Source organism: Notolabrus celidotus, chromosome 4, assembly GCF_009762535.1.
Source record: "Notolabrus celidotus isolate fNotCel1 chromosome 4, fNotCel1.pri, whole genome shotgun sequence".
Classification (NCBI taxonomy): Eukaryota; Metazoa; Chordata; class Actinopteri; order Labriformes; family Labridae; genus Notolabrus; species Notolabrus celidotus.
This window is the reverse complement of record NC_048275.1, coordinates 30,202,119-30,218,279: the sequence shown is the minus strand read 5'-3', so window position 1 is coordinate 30,218,279 and position 16,161 is coordinate 30,202,119. Positions and strand designations below refer to the sequence as shown.

The following is a 16,161-nucleotide window of genomic DNA, read 5'->3' as shown; positions in this document are numbered from 1 at the left end:
ACTATTAAATATGAGAGACGTGTGATACAACTAAAATTTCTCTTGACATAAAAACACATCTAAGTAAAGGGAACACTCACAAGCTCTTTGCTTTATAAAAATGACAGTGGGGATTAAAACGCTGAGTTTGTCTCTCTGTCTATGTTCAGGTTCGAGAGTTTGGAGCCGGAGATGAACAGCCAGGCGTCCAGAGTTGCCGTGGTCAACCAGATTGCCAGGCAACTGATCCACAGTGGACATCCCAGCGAGAAGGAGATCAAAGCCCAGCAGGACAAACTCAACACCAGGTAATCTGGCCGGGATTAGAGCAGTTTATATACTGGGATTATGAAGTCTTAAAGACAGCTCTCACACTCTGAATTGAGATTATGCTGGTTGAGTGGGATTAAATTAGCTTTATTCTTAACTAAACTAGAGTTTAAAGGGGAACACATTTATTGAGATCAAGGGAGGAAATCAACCAGGATTTACAGATATGAACCAGTATGGACAGATTATGTAGTACTGATTGTGTTGTGAAATACAGCAGCCAGTCGAGCTGTAATGAAACATTATAATGTATTTAATCAGGATTAAGATGCTATTCAAAAAGGGATTAAGGAAATCAAAAATCAACAAGTAAATGAATAAAGAGAAACAAATGAATGTGACTGAACAGGTAATCATGTTGTCATTGAACACATCAATGAGGGAAAATATGATGAGCAAACAAAGTGAATAAATGGGAAAGCTGTGATTGAGCAGGTGTCTGGTTTAGTTTCAGAACATTGTTACTGATATTATCTCTGTCTGTCTGTCTGTCCGTGTAGGTGGAGTCAATTCAGAGACCTGGTGGATAGGAAGAAAGACAGTCTGAGCTCGGCACTGGGCGTCCAGAACTACCACCTGGAGTGCAACGAGACCAAGTCCTGGATCAAAGAGAAAACCAAGGTACCAGCAGAGATATGAAATCTGAACAGACCAACATGAGAGCTCCTCAGAAACCAGAGAAACTGCTCCTCTGTGTTACTGCAGAAGGTCCCTGCAGGTTTTTATGTTTTCTTCAGTATCAAGGCAGATCAGTGAAAGAAATCTTTTCAGTCATGAGTACACACCATCACAGTATGCTAATAACGGAATCAGTCATACATTTAGTTGAATTATTGTGCCATTTTACTAAAATGTACAAAATGACAGGTTTATGAGCAGTGCTTGTAGCTGACTGTTTCTACATTAAACTTCTTGATAACATTCCTCAAAGTGTTATTGGAAATGTACCTAAAGTAGAATCCAGATTGCAATCAGATGAACAAGTAAATCTGTTTCTTGTTTTGTATGAAATGTTGTGGCTACTTCATACTTAATTTAAATTGTTGTCTAACTCTCTCCTGTCCAGGTGATCGAGTCCACCCAGGAGCTGGGGAACGACCTGGCAGGTGTGATGGCTTTGCAGAGGAAGTTGACAGGGATGGAGCGCGACCTGGCCGCCATCGAGGACAAGCTGGGAGACCTGGGAAAAGAGGCAGACCGCTTAGCTACAGAACACCCGGAACAGTGTGAGGGCATCAAGGGACGACTGGCGGAGATCACCGGAGTCTGGGACGAGATGAAGGTAGGAGAATATTATTCTATTAGACGTTTAGCTTGTCAGCTGCTTGAAATTATCACCTTAACATGGACCTGATCTTCTTTCAAAGGGTTTCTGATCATTCACAACAGCCTCCTTAAACTTTCCAGAAGTCCCGAGTAAGGAACAGGAAAACTCACATTGTCTGGTTGTACATGACCTTCTACTTTCTGTTCACAGGACTCCATGAAGAACCGAGAGGAATCCTTGGGTGAGGCCAGCAAACTACAGCAGTTCCTGCGTGACCTGGACGACTTCCAGTCCTGGCTGTCTCGGACTCAGACGGCCATCGCCTCAGAGGACATGCCCAACACGCTTGCAGAGGCAGAGAAGCTGCTGGCCCAGCACGAGGGCATCAAGAATGAGATCCGCAACTACGAGGAGGATTACCAGAAGATGAGAGACATGGGCGAGATGGTGACGCAGGGTCAGACAGACGCTCAATACATGTTCCTGCGACAGCGGCTGCAGGCGCTAGACACTGGCTGGAACGAGCTGCACAAGATGTGGGAGAACCGTCAGAACCTGCTGTCCCAGTCCCACGCCTACCAGCTGTTCCTCAGGGACACCAAGCAGTCCGAGGCCTTCCTCAACAACCAGGTACACCTGTGAGGTCACCTCACCTGCACTTCTTATTTTGGTCTCAATCCTGGATTGTAGAGCTGCTATCTGGAGTGTTTCTGAAGTGCGTTTACAATAATCTGACAATATAACACAAACCTTCTGACTCACACATCCTGAGCTGCCATTAACCAATATTTATTTTAGAGTTAGTGTCAGACTTAAAGTAAGGAGGCTTCCTGAAAAAAAGCCTTTAATAATTCTTCTAACTTCAGATTTACTGCTATCACACTGCTGTCTTGGTTTTACTCTTTACCTGATAGTGTTAGCTAACATGTTTAATCCACTTGGCTTCTCTTTAATGGATTGATCATTACCGAAATGTAACCAGTGAACCTTTTCTCAAGGCTTATATCTGGCTTACTCAAACGTGTTACAGTATGACAGTCCCTCACAGCGGACACATACCCCATGAGTTTGCTCAGAAGTACAAACTTAGCAGAAAATGTTCTTAATTTCTTGTTTTGTTTCAAGAAGTGGAAACCAGTTTGAAAGACGTTAAGGTCAGTTAAATGACAAAGTAGTGCTGTTTTCTAACAGATAGCACCCTCTTTCACTAGTCTTAGCATCAGCCTCCACAGCCAGGCATGACACAGCTAAACATCCCTGATCTGCCTTTAATCTAAAGCTGAATGCTTTTAGAATGACATTGTGGTTTGTCAAAATAAAGTTAAGATAAGAAAAATGATAATAATGTACAGAATTTCTGATGCTAGAAAAGAGGGGTAAATAGAAAAAGGCCTTACAAAATGCTTCAATTGAAAAACTTTACGTTAAAAAAGGTTGATATAAAAAAAGCGGGACATTTTCTTCTCCTCTCAGACTTCCTGCTGCAGACTGTTCTATATTTCAGAGTGGAGAAGAGTGTCTGTTGGGATTTCATGCTTTTTTGTCATGTGGTTTGACCACGGAGTGAACTGTTCTCTCATTGGTGGTGTGATGCTGAAACAAACACACACACACACACACACACACAGAAAGAGAGAGAGAGAGAGACTCTGTGATCAGCAGATAAACCTCTCACTGGGCATTTGTCCAGACTGGTATCATATGGGTTCGGCCGGATCCCTCACACACACATTATTCCTTTGGGAGACTGTGCAGTACACCACTTCTCTCCCATTGCATGCTGGGAACGTCTCCAAGGTCACCCTACCTGACCCTCTGTAATTGGTAACTGAATCTTTGGGTTTGAACTCAAAGTTGGACAAAACAAGACATTGCTGCTGCTAGGACTGGTTGAATGCCTTTCCATCATGAGAAGGTTAAAGACTGCCACCAAGTGGTAGAAGGTTGTTATTACAGACGTTTTTTTACACTGTTAAATGTGTCGTTCTGTATGCTTTTGATTATAATATCAGCAAATAAGACTTCATGTGAATCAAAAATAGTCCCAGAGTAAAACCCTCAGTGTAGTTTTAGACAATTTTCCCTCCTCCTTTTTCTGCCTTTTCCCTCTCTCAAAATGCATCAAAGTTTCAGTGACATCACTATTTTTTTTGGCATAAACAAACATCCTCTTTTGCTCATTAACATCTCCTCTCTGTGTGATTCTATTTCTCAGGAGTACATCCTCGCTCACACTGAGATGCCCACCACCCTGGAGGCAGCTGAGGCAGCTATCAAGAAACAGGAGGACTTCATGACCACCATGGACGCCAATGAGGAGAAGATCAGCGGTGTGGTCGACGCAGGCCGCCGCCTGGTAACTGACGGCAACATCAACGCTGAGCGCATTCAGGAGAAGGTGGACTCAATCGACCAGAGGTGATGAAACCAACACTTAGTCTGCAGAGTTTCTGTTCATTTCTGAAATTAACCCATTGATTAATAATTATAGTCAGCATTAGGGAAAAGAATACATAAGTGTGTCATCAATTTAATAAGAATTATTATTATATTATAAACCTTCAGAATTTAAGATGTGCTCAATTTTCATTATTTACGATGGCAATAACAGAATATTCTTTGAGTCAAAGTTTTAAGATGTTATTTGTGCCCTACAATGGACCTCTAATGCATCACAGATGAATTTATAATGAGAGTAAATTCTGTCTGCAGCTATGCATGGGATATTTAATAAATGTATATTAATTTAAGGTCAGCAGCTTTAAAGGGAGTAGAGTAGACTTGAGTTTGGTAAAAGCTCAACTCTCAAACTATTTGAATAAGCTTTATTGATATCAAAGTATCAGAGACACCAGAGGGTCATGTTATAATTAGATGTAAAGCAAATAAGTCATTGACACCCGGGCACAGCACTTCAATTCTGTGTGCACCACCATAGACACATCGTGACTCTCCTTAAAAAGGACTCCCTATAAAATTAAGAAAATGTAATCTTTAGTTCAAACTGGTTGCACCCTCACAACGGTAACAAGACTCTTACTCATGTATTTTATTTTTACTCTTCAGGCACAAGAAGAACCGAGCGGCTGCCAAAGACCTGCTGGCGAGGCTGAAAGACAACAGAGATCTGCAGAAGTTCCTGCAGGACTGCCAGGAGGTAAACCACGTGTTTCATTTATTAAACATTCAGAACACTTTCAGAGAGGGTCTGTAATGTAGCATGCACTGGCGCTTGTGGTATTTAATGGGAGTAATGTATGGTTTGTGTTACCTTAGCTGTCCCTGTGGATCAACGAGAAGATGCTGACGGCTCAGGACATGACGTACGACGAGGCCAGGAACCTGCACAGCAAGTGGCTCAAACACCAGGCTTTCATGGCCGAGCTGCAGTCCAACAAGGAGTGGCTGGATAAGATCGACAAGGTGGGAGAGGAATAAAACGTGTCTTGGTTATAAAGAGTCAACAATGGGCAGCATAACTTCCACAACTTGACTGTTTATTTCTTCAAACATCTTTCACGATCTACCTGTATTAAACAGAACAGCAAAAGCTCTCTTCCAATAACTTGAATTGGGACAAAGTAATCTTAACAATTCCCATAAATTTTCCACTGAAGTTGCCTCAAAGTTTGAACTATTCTTTTAATTTAGCAGTCTAATGTGGATAGTAGATAACTTGTTAAAATAACTCATCATAGCGGACTAACTGAAGCAACTACTACCTTTCAGGACGGGAAAGCGCTGATGGCAGAGAAGCCAGAGACCGAGGCCATGGTTAAGGAGAAACTGGCGTCCCTGAAAACGATGTGGGAGGACCTCGAGTCGACCACCCAGACCAAAGCCAAGTGTCTGTTTGACGCCAACAAGGCCGAGCTGTTCACCCAGAGCTGTGCTGACCTCGACAAGTGGCTGGCCGGCCTGGAGGGCCAGCTGCATTCCGACGACTATGGCAAAGATCTCACCTCAGTCAACATCCTGCTGAAGAAACAACAGGTGAGGAGCTGAGCACATCACACTTAGCAAACCTTTGCATCTGAACAGGAACTGTGCATTTAATCAGAGTTTCTAAATCACAGAGCCTGTAGGATCATTCTCTAACTGTAACTGAGCTGTTTCCAATAAGTGTACTCATAACTTCCTGTCAAGCTTTTTTGTATGACAGCTCACTTCTCCTCTACAGGGGCTTAGAATGGGACTGATGAACAAGTATTTCTAAAGGGGAACTTAAGCTCTAATGGCATAAAAACATGCCACAAACTCCTGACCCCTAACATGCTTTTATTCAGAGATTCCAAATATTTTGGAGTGGCGTCCTTTAAAGACGTGCTCATGATTTACAAGTCTATCCTGATAGTATTCTTACAGGAACATATGTACATTTCTGTCCATGTTGACTTTCCTCCCTAACATGACCACATTGTAAGAAACAAAGACAAAACATAGGGTCTTGATCTGTTGACAACTAACTTTTTAAGTTCAGCTGAAGAAAATGAGATGAGGGAGTCAAGTGAGTATCTTTCAAAGTTTTACATTTGTTTGTACACAAGAAAATGTTGTCATCAAGAACTCAGAACTGTTCGATGGGTTTGATGTCCAACATTTTCTATTCAGGACCAAATACCTCCAGAAGTAAAAACATTCTCATAAGCCTCAGCAGCACTTTTAAGTCTGTCCATACAAATGTTTGCAGCTAATTTGCATTGATTAACATTATACCTGATGAACATGAGTCTGGCATGTTTGCATTGGCTGCACTGAGCTGGTTGTAACACAAAATTAAGCCTGTCAGGTTTCAACAAGATACAAAAGCTTTTGTTGTCTTACATTACTATAAAATTATGATAGCCCTCCCTGCCTTTGAAATATATAAATATATTTCGAAATTAAATACTGACTGAAGCATTAAAATAACACTTGTTTGGGAGCACCTAGCTGTGTCCATGCACGCTACCACCTCTAGCTCTAAGCATTTTTTTTTTTTTTTTTACAATGGTGCCCCTATTTTCTCATCAGAAGTTGTTTTTTTCCAATTTAGTTTGTCCACTAGCTTTAAGTAGTAATGGAGAAACAACATGTAAGCTTCAAAGATGTATTTTATTGCTGTATTGCTCAAATTCCTTGTCACCAAGCCAATATATCTTAAAGTCTATCAACTCAGAAAGTTGATACTAGACTTACTGCCTTTAGAGTTGCTGGTCTGACTCTTAATCTTCAGAACATGCTGAGCCGACTTAAACCAGAGTGAAACATTTTTAAGACAAAGTCAAATAGCAATATCCAACAAATGTGAGGACAGAAACACAACCAATACTTCAGAAACGATATGCACAGCAAAAAAAGAATGACCTCAAATGGTGCATAAAGAAGGTATGTTAGTTGAAACAAATGCAGAAAGCAGATAGCTCTCCATCGTTTGCATTTTTAACATGGTCTTAAATATTATGATTTGTTTTGAATCTTTCTGGAGCATGTAAAAAGAAACAACATACAAACGAGCAGACAGACAAACGTCAAATTCTCACTGAATAAATACTCTCATAAGAACAGTATTAGAACAGATGTATGTTTCCAACCACTCCTCTGTTAGATTGCTCTTCAGACCAAAGTGAGAGACTCCAGAAAGGAAACAATTAGTCTGGGGTGTAAATGAACACCTCACAGTGGGATTTTTCTTTTTTTAGATTAAAACAGTTTCACACTGCAGAAAACTGTGAAATGAAAAAGTGTTGATTCTTTTGATTCTTTTGATTCAGAGCTCTCGATTTCCTAAAGGGAACCTCTTCTATACTTTTTCCATTTTTAGAAAGTGTCATCTAACAATCCTTTATGTAATTCACCCACTGGTATGCACACACACAGAGACACACACACACACACACACACACACACACACACACACACACACACACACAACCACTCACAAAGGCATAATCTCACAGCCAAAAGTCTCATCCGTACACACACTCTCACTCACCCCACTCACACAGCAGTTATGTAATCTTTCATTTGATGTGTTACGGGGCAGGACTGAGACTTGTGTGACTATGTGTGTCTGTGTATGTGTATGTGTATGTGTATGTGTGTGTGTTTGTGTGTGTGTGTGTTTGTTTTGTTTGTGTCTGCACCCGTAAAGGAGCCTTCTGAAGGATGGTTTTGGTATTTTCAATCTATAAGAGCTGCTTCTATTCTCTCTTCAGTTTTTTCTCCCAATCTGTGCAGTTATTTCATCCCAGCGTGCGCTCGTGAGTGTGTGTGTGTGTGTGTGTGTGTGTGTGAGTGTGAGTGTGTGTGTGTCAGAGAGAGAGAGAGAGAGTGAGCGCTCAAGTGTTTGAGTGAGATCGTTAGCAGAGCGTGTGATATGTTACGCAGAGCGAGAGGAGAGAAACGTCTCCTCTCCTCCTCCTCCTCTCTCTCTCTGCTCTCGTTTTGAATCCAGACTCTACCTGTGTTTTTGTTTTTGTGCTTTTAAATTGCTGCATCGCTATTTCAGACTGTTATTAAACCATCTGACTATCGGAGAGATTCATCCCTTTGATTTTTATTTTAGGCCCTCTCACTCTCTTGAGTACCAGACGTTTTTGAGTCAGCTTCTGGCAGATATTTTACTGGAGAAGATGAAAGGAGGCTTATGAGCATCTCCCTTTTGCATTTTTGAAATCTCAGGACATTTTTATCCTTATTGCTCAAACCATTTTTGCAGGTATTGCTTCAAATCTTTCCATGAATCTATTTTTCATTTTGTTTAATTCAGTTCGGTTCCCTTTGATTCAATTCAGCCTATATGGATGAAAAATCTGGGCTCAAGGTCTACTTCACGGCTTTCTCAGAATGAAATAGATCTCACGGTTTTCTGATGCTCGGCAAAAATACTCGGCAACTGAGCAAAATTCATTAGCTGAGGAAGACTTTGAGTTAGGTTGAAACTCCTATAAAAAGCCACTAAGGGAACTTGGAGTAAATGCATGAAGTAATACATTTGATTACATTATTTCCATGGATTATGAAAGATTCAATCATTATTTATGCGTTTTACAAACTTATTTTCACAAATGATGCAGCACTCATCTAAACCTCTAACCTGTCCTTCTGCAGATCCTGGAGAGCCAGGTGGAGGTGCGTCAGAAGGAGGTGGGAGAGCTGCAGAGCCAGTCGCAGGCCCTCAGTCAGGAGGGGAAAGGCTCTGAGGAGGTGGATGGACAGAGGATCAGTGTGGAGAAGAAGTTTGGTTCTCTCCAGGACCCGCTGAAAAAGAGACGAGACCACCTCATGGCCTCCCGTGAGATCCACCAGTTCAACAGGGACGTGGAAGATGAAATCGTGAGTAAAGTGCTGACCTCTGACCCCTTTTGATACCGGCAGAGAAGTATATTGTACCATTGACATCAGTGTGACTTATCCTGGAGAGTCAGCTGAAGATTATCTTCATGTTTCTTCAATCTTCAAATATGTCACCCCGAACTCAGCCAGCCGCTAGAAAAACTCCATTGCAGTAGTCAGGTTTCGACCTGCAGATGGCAGTCATAGTTATCCTTTAAGCAGTTTAAATAGAAGTAGTAGCAGCTTACCAATAGTAGTGGTAGTAGTAGGATTAGCAATAGTAGCAGTGATAACCCTAGTAGTGGAAGAAGCAACAGTTGCGTTGGAGCGTTAGCATTGGCATTAGCATTAAATATAGTAGCTCAGAAATGTTACATAGAAGTATTAGCAGTGGTAGTGATTAGTGACAGTAGTAACGTCAACATAAGCAGCAGCAGCAGTAGAAGAAGTAGAAGAACCACAAGCAGATTGAATATTAGTAATTATGGAAGTAGTAATGATATGAATATAATGAAAAATGGATCACAATATTCAAATCACACAACTTGATTAAGACATTTTCTAATGTGTGTGTTTGTCCGTGTGTGACTCTAGCTCTGGGTGGAGGAGAGGATGGCTCTGGCCACATCAACAGACCATGGAAACAACCTGCAGACTGTACAGCTGCTCATCAAGAAAAACCAGGTACACAGACATCCACATTCACCTTCTCTTCAGAACAAATGATGAAAAGTTCCTCTCCCTAAACCCTATGCATGACCTCTGACCCCCACATAGACCTTACAGAAGGAGATCCAGGGCCATCAGCCACGCTATGACGACATCTTTGAGCGCAGCCAGCATGTCCTGAGGGAAGACAGCCCAACAGCCGAGCTGATCCGCCAGCGTCTCAACGAGCTCCAGTCACTATGGGATCAGATCAAGAAGGAGACAGAGAAGCGACATGTCCGCCTCAACGAGGCCCACAAGGCTCAGCAGTACTACTTTGACGCCGCTGAGGCCGAGGCCTGGATGAGTGAACAGGAGCTCTACATGATGTCAGAGGAGAAGGCCAAGGTGAGGACAGAGGTCACAGGTTACCATAACCTGAAGGTGACATTGCAGTTCTTTCTTGGTTCTTAGATATTCAGTAAGGATGAGTAACTGTTTTGTAAAAGAGGGGTTTAAGAATCACAATTTGTTCAAAATGACGATACATTTGGACACATTGTTAATTTTAACAGATATTTTAGATCTAGTTCAAGATTTAAGATGAAAAGACAAGTTTTAATCACATTCTAGTCTTTTTTGCCCTTTATAGTTTGTCAATAAAAAGTCTTTATATTTAGTCCTTACTTCAATGCAATACATTTTCTCTCATTGATTTGTGCAGCCCATCAGAAATTAGTGTCAGGTTTTAGTTGTGTGATATCCAGATTCCTTACCTTAGTGGGATGATTTAGCCCACAGTGTAATGCTGCTGTGCTGTCCCTGCTGATAGATCTGTGGGTAATGCACTGGCTATATTGAATTTCTTTGACTTCAATGAAAGTGCATTGAACACTTGAGTGTGTTCACAATGAAGAGGGCTGTGTTGCACTTTAAGGACGGTCCCTTACTCTGCCTGTGGTGACAGGAGCACTGGACAGACACTCAGTTCACTGCACTCTCAACTGCACGTCATCTTTGATGAGAATTGATCAAAACTACAAAGCATCTATTTAAATATACTCTGACATATCACCAAACAAGAGTAAATTGAGGCTTTGGCACAGATCTGGTAATGGTGATAGTGTCAAAAATGGCAAACATCAAATGTTAAACTTACATCAAGGTGGCTGGTTGAAGCTTTGGCACCAGAAAAATGAAATCTGCCACAAAAATGAGAAAGATGTACAGAGGCAGTGAGAATTTGACCAGCAGCCCACTCAGTGCAGATAAGTGACCAAATAAAAACTGTACCCCTCAGTTAACTTAGCTAACGCACCCTATTACAGGAATGCATTGCTTTTATCTTGACAAACCGGTTAAATGCAAAGTAGGGCAAATATTTTTGATTCGATTCAATTTTGAACGTCCATCAGTCCACCTCTAACATCGTAGCCCCATCTCGTCTTGTTCAGGAAAATCAAACATATGTTTGTCAAAGTTTTTATCATCAGTGATTTACTTTTAGCTCGCCATCGTTCTATCTTTGTCATGGAAAACAAAGGTTGTTGACAAACATTTATCATCATATTTTTTGTCAAAGAAATTAACACTGTTTGGACACTCAGAGGGTTTCCTGTATAATCAGTAGATACATAAAACACAGTATTTGATTTTATCACAGCACAATAATCTCTCTAAAAACAACAGTATCAGAAACACATCACAATGCTCTGCAGAAATCTTAAACAGTTATTTTGTTTATTTGTTTATTTATTTATTTATTTTAATTAAGTTGTTTTCCAAATTGTTTTTGTGGGAACTGGAGTGCCCAGAGGAAACCCACGCAAACACAGAAGAGCATGTTAAAGTTTGGGTGTGCGTTGTCTCTGATGGTCTTGGCTCTGCCTCCTCTGCTGCTTGTACTGGCGGCGGCTCTATTAGATTTTAGCTCGGAGCACACATGACTCTGTTTGCACGAGAGAGAAGCTAAAGATACATCTGTCTCTCTGCCCTGTAGGTCAAAAACTTCCTATTTCTTGTTGAAGTTTTGGTTCACCTGCCAGTTCCTCGTTTTGTGGAGTTTCTTTTACAGCAGTGTAGTTTGTGTTTGATTAGGTGACAGACTGCTGTTAACTCCTGCTGGTCAGTACGCATTCAGTATTCTTATTATGCACTTATCACTGTCGTAGTGATTGTTGTTCTTCTAGTATTAGATGTTATTTCAGTTGTGTTCTGTTTTTTAATTAAATCTGTGAGCTTTGGTTTCACATTGGTACGTTGATTTATCAGATTTTTAAGGTCAAAACGTTCAAAGTGTTCAAACTCATCAACTGGTCATCTATTTTTGTTTTAACTTTTTGAAATGTTTTATTTTACCTGCTAAAGATTCGTTCAAGCGGTCTCCCTTTCCTTCTGCAATTGTACAATACATAATCTGACAAACATCTGTATGTCTCAGGATGAGCAGAGTTCAGTGGCCATGCTGAAGAAGCACCAGATCTTGGAACAGGCGGTGGAGGACTATGCAGAAACCGTCCATCAACTGTCCAGCACCAGCCGGGGCCTGGTAGCTGCTGGACACCCAGACAGGTGAGGGGAAGGGAGGGGTCATGGATCAAAAGTTAAGGATACTAGTTTCCTGCTTTTACTTACATTTTTTATGTTTTTCTTTTAGCAGAAAACGTTTTACATTTCATCCAGAAATGAAGAAATGTGGAAAATAGATGTAGATATAACATTAGGTTAAATAAATAAGCTAACAATAAAAGGGGAAAGAAGAGTAGGAAGAGATGCATGAAAGGAAGCAAAGGTGTGTAGTGGCATATAATGGGAAAAAGTAGAAACATGAGCAAATATGGGCAAAATATGAAGAAAGGGACGAGGAAAGGAGAACAAACAGAAGTTACAGATAAGTAAAAGACAGACAGTAATATACCATGATTCCTTATTTTCTCTCCTCCTTGTTCAGTGAGCGTATCGGGATGCGTCAGTCTCAGGTGGATAAGCTGTACGCCGGTCTCAAGGACTTGTCAGAGGAGCGTCGGGGGAAGCTGGACGAGCGTCTGCGTCTCTTCCAGCTGAATCGGGAGGTGGACGACCTGGAGCAGTGGATTGCAGAGAGGGAGGTGGTGGCTGGATCCCACGAGCTGGGACAGGACTACGAGCATGTAACTGTGAGTACAACACACACTTTACTTTGTAGTGATGATGGGTAATGGATTGTAACCTATATTTTATCATCTGTTTTTTATAGCAGCTATATGTTAGTTAGTTTATGTCAAATTTATGCCCATGAGGATGCAAATGCTGAAATTCTACTTTAAAGACTCTCTACCAAATTCTTTGTCCTGTGTTTTAATTTAAAATAGTTTGATGTTTTATAGTTTTTTCTCTATTTTCTGTAACCTTTAAAAGCCTCAAAGTTGAGTATGATTTGCCAACATCAGATCACTTACTTTAGAAATCTGTCAGTAGATGCTTGTTGTGGACAGATGAACATTTTCAGTAGCTTGGTATCTGAAACAAAGTGGCATCTCGTTGTGACAATCTTTGATTTTGATCCTGTCCTTCGTTCTTCTCCAGATGCTGCAAGAACGTTTCAGAGAATTTGCCCGAGACACTGGAAACATCGGCCAGGAGCGCGTGGACACCGTCAATCGTCAGGCAGACGAGCTGATTAACACCGGTCACGGCGACGCTGCCACCATCGCAGAGTGGAAGGACGGCCTGAACGAGGCCTGGGCCGACCTGCTGGAGCTCATCGACACCCGAACACAGATCCTAGCCGCCTCATTCGAACTGCACAAGTTCTACCACGATGCCAAGGAGATCCTCAACCGCATCCTGGATAAACACAAGAAGCTTCCCGAGGAGCTCGGCAGGGACCAGAACACGGTGGAGACCCTGCAGAGGATGCACACCACCTTTGAACATGACATTCAGGCACTGGGAACACAGGTACAGGCTGGAGACTGCAATAGGACACTTTATGGAGCCTTTTCAGGATGCTAATTTGCTCTCTTTGTGTAACATTTCATAACTTGTATTGAAATGGTTTGCTGTGTTCTTACTAATAAGCAGCTTTTCCTCTTCCTCTCTGTTTTCAGGTGCGGCAGCTACAGGAGGACGCCGTCCGTCTGCAGTCTGCTTACGCTGGAGATAAAGCTGATGACATTCAGAAGAGAGAGGGAGAGGTGAGCTTTAGAACAACATCAGGACTGGGCTCAGTTTACTCGTTGTACCTGCTGCAGGCATGCATGCATGCAGTACTGGTGTAATTCAGTCGTGAATTGGATCCAGCACTGATGTAAATGAAGTTAGTGTAAGAGGCTCTTTTTCTCATGCATGCTGCACTGCTGCTGCACTAACTCTGCACTGTTCCTCTGCCCCTGATGAAAGAAAGAAGTCAATGTAATCTATAGGTGGTCAATTAGGAGTAAAATGGAGTCTGTTTTCTAAAAAAATAAGCTTCTTTAATTACAAATTACAAGACTTATTCTAAGTAAAACCAAGAGTTGTAGAAAATAAATCTTACAGGGCATGGTCAAAATGCAGGACACCTCTCGCTATAGTCTCCTCAATGATTTTGTTCACAGAAGAAACATTCAAGTTTATCTTTATGATCATACTGTGTACTCGTTTAGATACATATATGGGACCAACAGTCAAGCAGTGATCGATGTCTTCAAAAACAACGTTAATGGAAATTCAAGAATTCAGCATTTGCCCTGAAAGATTAAGTTGAAGCCATCACAGCTGTTTTTGCTGCAGCAGGCTGAAGCAATCTACTGAAACAATCTACTGAAACTAATCCAAAACTAGCTTTACCTTTGAGTCATTTGACACTCAAATAAGTAGAATTAAGAACCAGGCTGATAAAACATGATAACCTTTAATGTTTGAGGTATTCTCAGCAAGCTTCACAGCATCAGGAATCTGGAAGGGACAAACTCAACCAGCCAATCGCAGTTCTTGCAGTTACATTTTCAAGGAGCCTGCAGCTCAACCTCAGTGAGAACACATCTGTGACTTAATAATCCAGTGACTACATTGTGCAAAACTCGGAATCGAACTGTAATACTCTCAAATCAAACATCTGTCTTTATTCCACACATTGTGGACTTCAGACGAATGTTTTCAGAAATGGCTATTATATCATGTAAACCTTTGTTTTGCATATTAGTCTTTTCTGCAATGACTCGTCCAAAAGGCTACCTCTGAAAGAGACATTTTTTGTGAGCAGTAACAGCCTCATTCAGAGTTGAATATCACTTTCGTTCCACTGTGACATGCCAAAGCTCCTTGTCTCCTGACAGTCAATGAGGACTGTTGATGATGATAAGTGTTTTTGATGGCATTGTGTTTTGACCATTCCCTGTATGTCCATTTCCCTGCATATCCTCCCTGTCCACCCAGAAGAGAAAGGGAGAGGTGAGATTCCGTTTACCAAAAACATCAGCTTTGCATCAGTGTTCATTTTGGCTGCAGTTTTAGCCTTTATTTTAATACTCAGACTAAAATGTTGATTATTTTTAGCGACATTTTAGTGATTTTATCCGGCCTAGTCTCAGCCTCAGACCTGAGGATTTGCAAATTATTTTATAGTTTGTTTGGTATCTCTCTGTGATTACTGTGTGGGTGGATTTTTGCACATTGGATAACAAACTCAACAAGAATTCAGTCTTTATTGAAAACTTACATGATGCTGCATGATGCTCCTCTAAGCTGTGAACTCCACCCACCAGAGTCTCAGGAGGTTAAGACAAGTGCTACAAGTAGTTTGCAAAGTTTGGGATCTGGTCAGTCAGGCCTCTCGCTAGTAGCTTCCCTCCAAACAATTTAAGATGCATATTTAATATTTCATTGCTGCACACAGTGGTGCAATGCTAATGTTATCGTTCACATAAGCTTAAATGTAGTTGCTTGTTAGCTAGCAACATATTGCTGCTTTCAGTCCTCTGAAGCCATGTTTCCATCAGCATTGTTAACAGTGTCTCAGTGTCAGATGAGCTGGAAATGCTAATCTAGATAACAGAGTTTTAAGTTTAGAGTAAATTGAGTCAGTGTCATCTTTGAATGCTAAATCATTCATTGCATTCAGCTTCAAGTTTGAGCTGCTTCACAATATTTGACAAAGAGAATATCTGATTTTAATCACTCAGCTGTGCAACACTTCAACACCATTATCATGTATATATCTTTATTGTCATCTTCTACACTGCATATGGAGTAGTATAATACAAACTTTTCAAAGATAGCTTTAAATATTATTAGTTATATGATCTGTGGGTTAAATTTATATTGATTTTACTGTATCAGAGTTGCTCTTGCATATTCATATTTTTATAATGGAAACATTTTTACACACTGTTTTATACTCCTTATTATGTGTCTGATATATGTAGCGTAACCCTGTTACTCTGCAAGCATCAATCAGTGTTTCGGATTTATTGGTCTACATTTCCAAGAGCATTATATACATTTGTGATCATAAGTTTACATACCCTGGCAGAATTTATGATTTCTTGAGTAGTGTCTGTTGTCATTATGATATAAAGAGTAAACACAGTTGTTTGACAATAAATGGCTTCACCCAACCACTAACCATGAGTGAAAAAAAATGTTTCTCTTATCTTTCA

General features: G+C 41.0%; 1 protein-coding gene across 2 annotated transcripts in view; it reads left to right on the top strand.

The window, feature by feature from the left end:
* sptbn1 (spectrin, beta, non-erythrocytic 1) overlaps nucleotides 1-16,161 on the top strand; it is a 134,893-nt gene that overhangs the window by 101,045 nt on the left and 17,687 nt on the right. For both annotated transcript variants that reach the window (XM_034682116.1, XM_034682115.1), the window contains 15 exons: nucleotides 150-287; nucleotides 810-930; nucleotides 1,376-1,591; nucleotides 1,787-2,206; nucleotides 3,792-3,994; nucleotides 4,643-4,733; nucleotides 4,853-4,999; nucleotides 5,306-5,569; nucleotides 8,669-8,893; nucleotides 9,488-9,577; nucleotides 9,671-9,949; nucleotides 11,982-12,112; nucleotides 12,492-12,696; nucleotides 13,106-13,480; nucleotides 13,630-13,716. In XM_034682116.1, coding sequence (XP_034538007.1) covers nucleotides 150-287; nucleotides 810-930; nucleotides 1,376-1,591; nucleotides 1,787-2,206; nucleotides 3,792-3,994; nucleotides 4,643-4,733; nucleotides 4,853-4,999; nucleotides 5,306-5,569; nucleotides 8,669-8,893; nucleotides 9,488-9,577; nucleotides 9,671-9,949; nucleotides 11,982-12,112; nucleotides 12,492-12,696; nucleotides 13,106-13,480; nucleotides 13,630-13,716 — 2,992 coding nt within the window. The remainder of the gene's footprint in view (nucleotides 1-149; nucleotides 288-809; nucleotides 931-1,375; nucleotides 1,592-1,786; nucleotides 2,207-3,791; nucleotides 3,995-4,642; nucleotides 4,734-4,852; nucleotides 5,000-5,305; nucleotides 5,570-8,668; nucleotides 8,894-9,487; nucleotides 9,578-9,670; nucleotides 9,950-11,981; nucleotides 12,113-12,491; nucleotides 12,697-13,105; nucleotides 13,481-13,629; nucleotides 13,717-16,161) is intronic.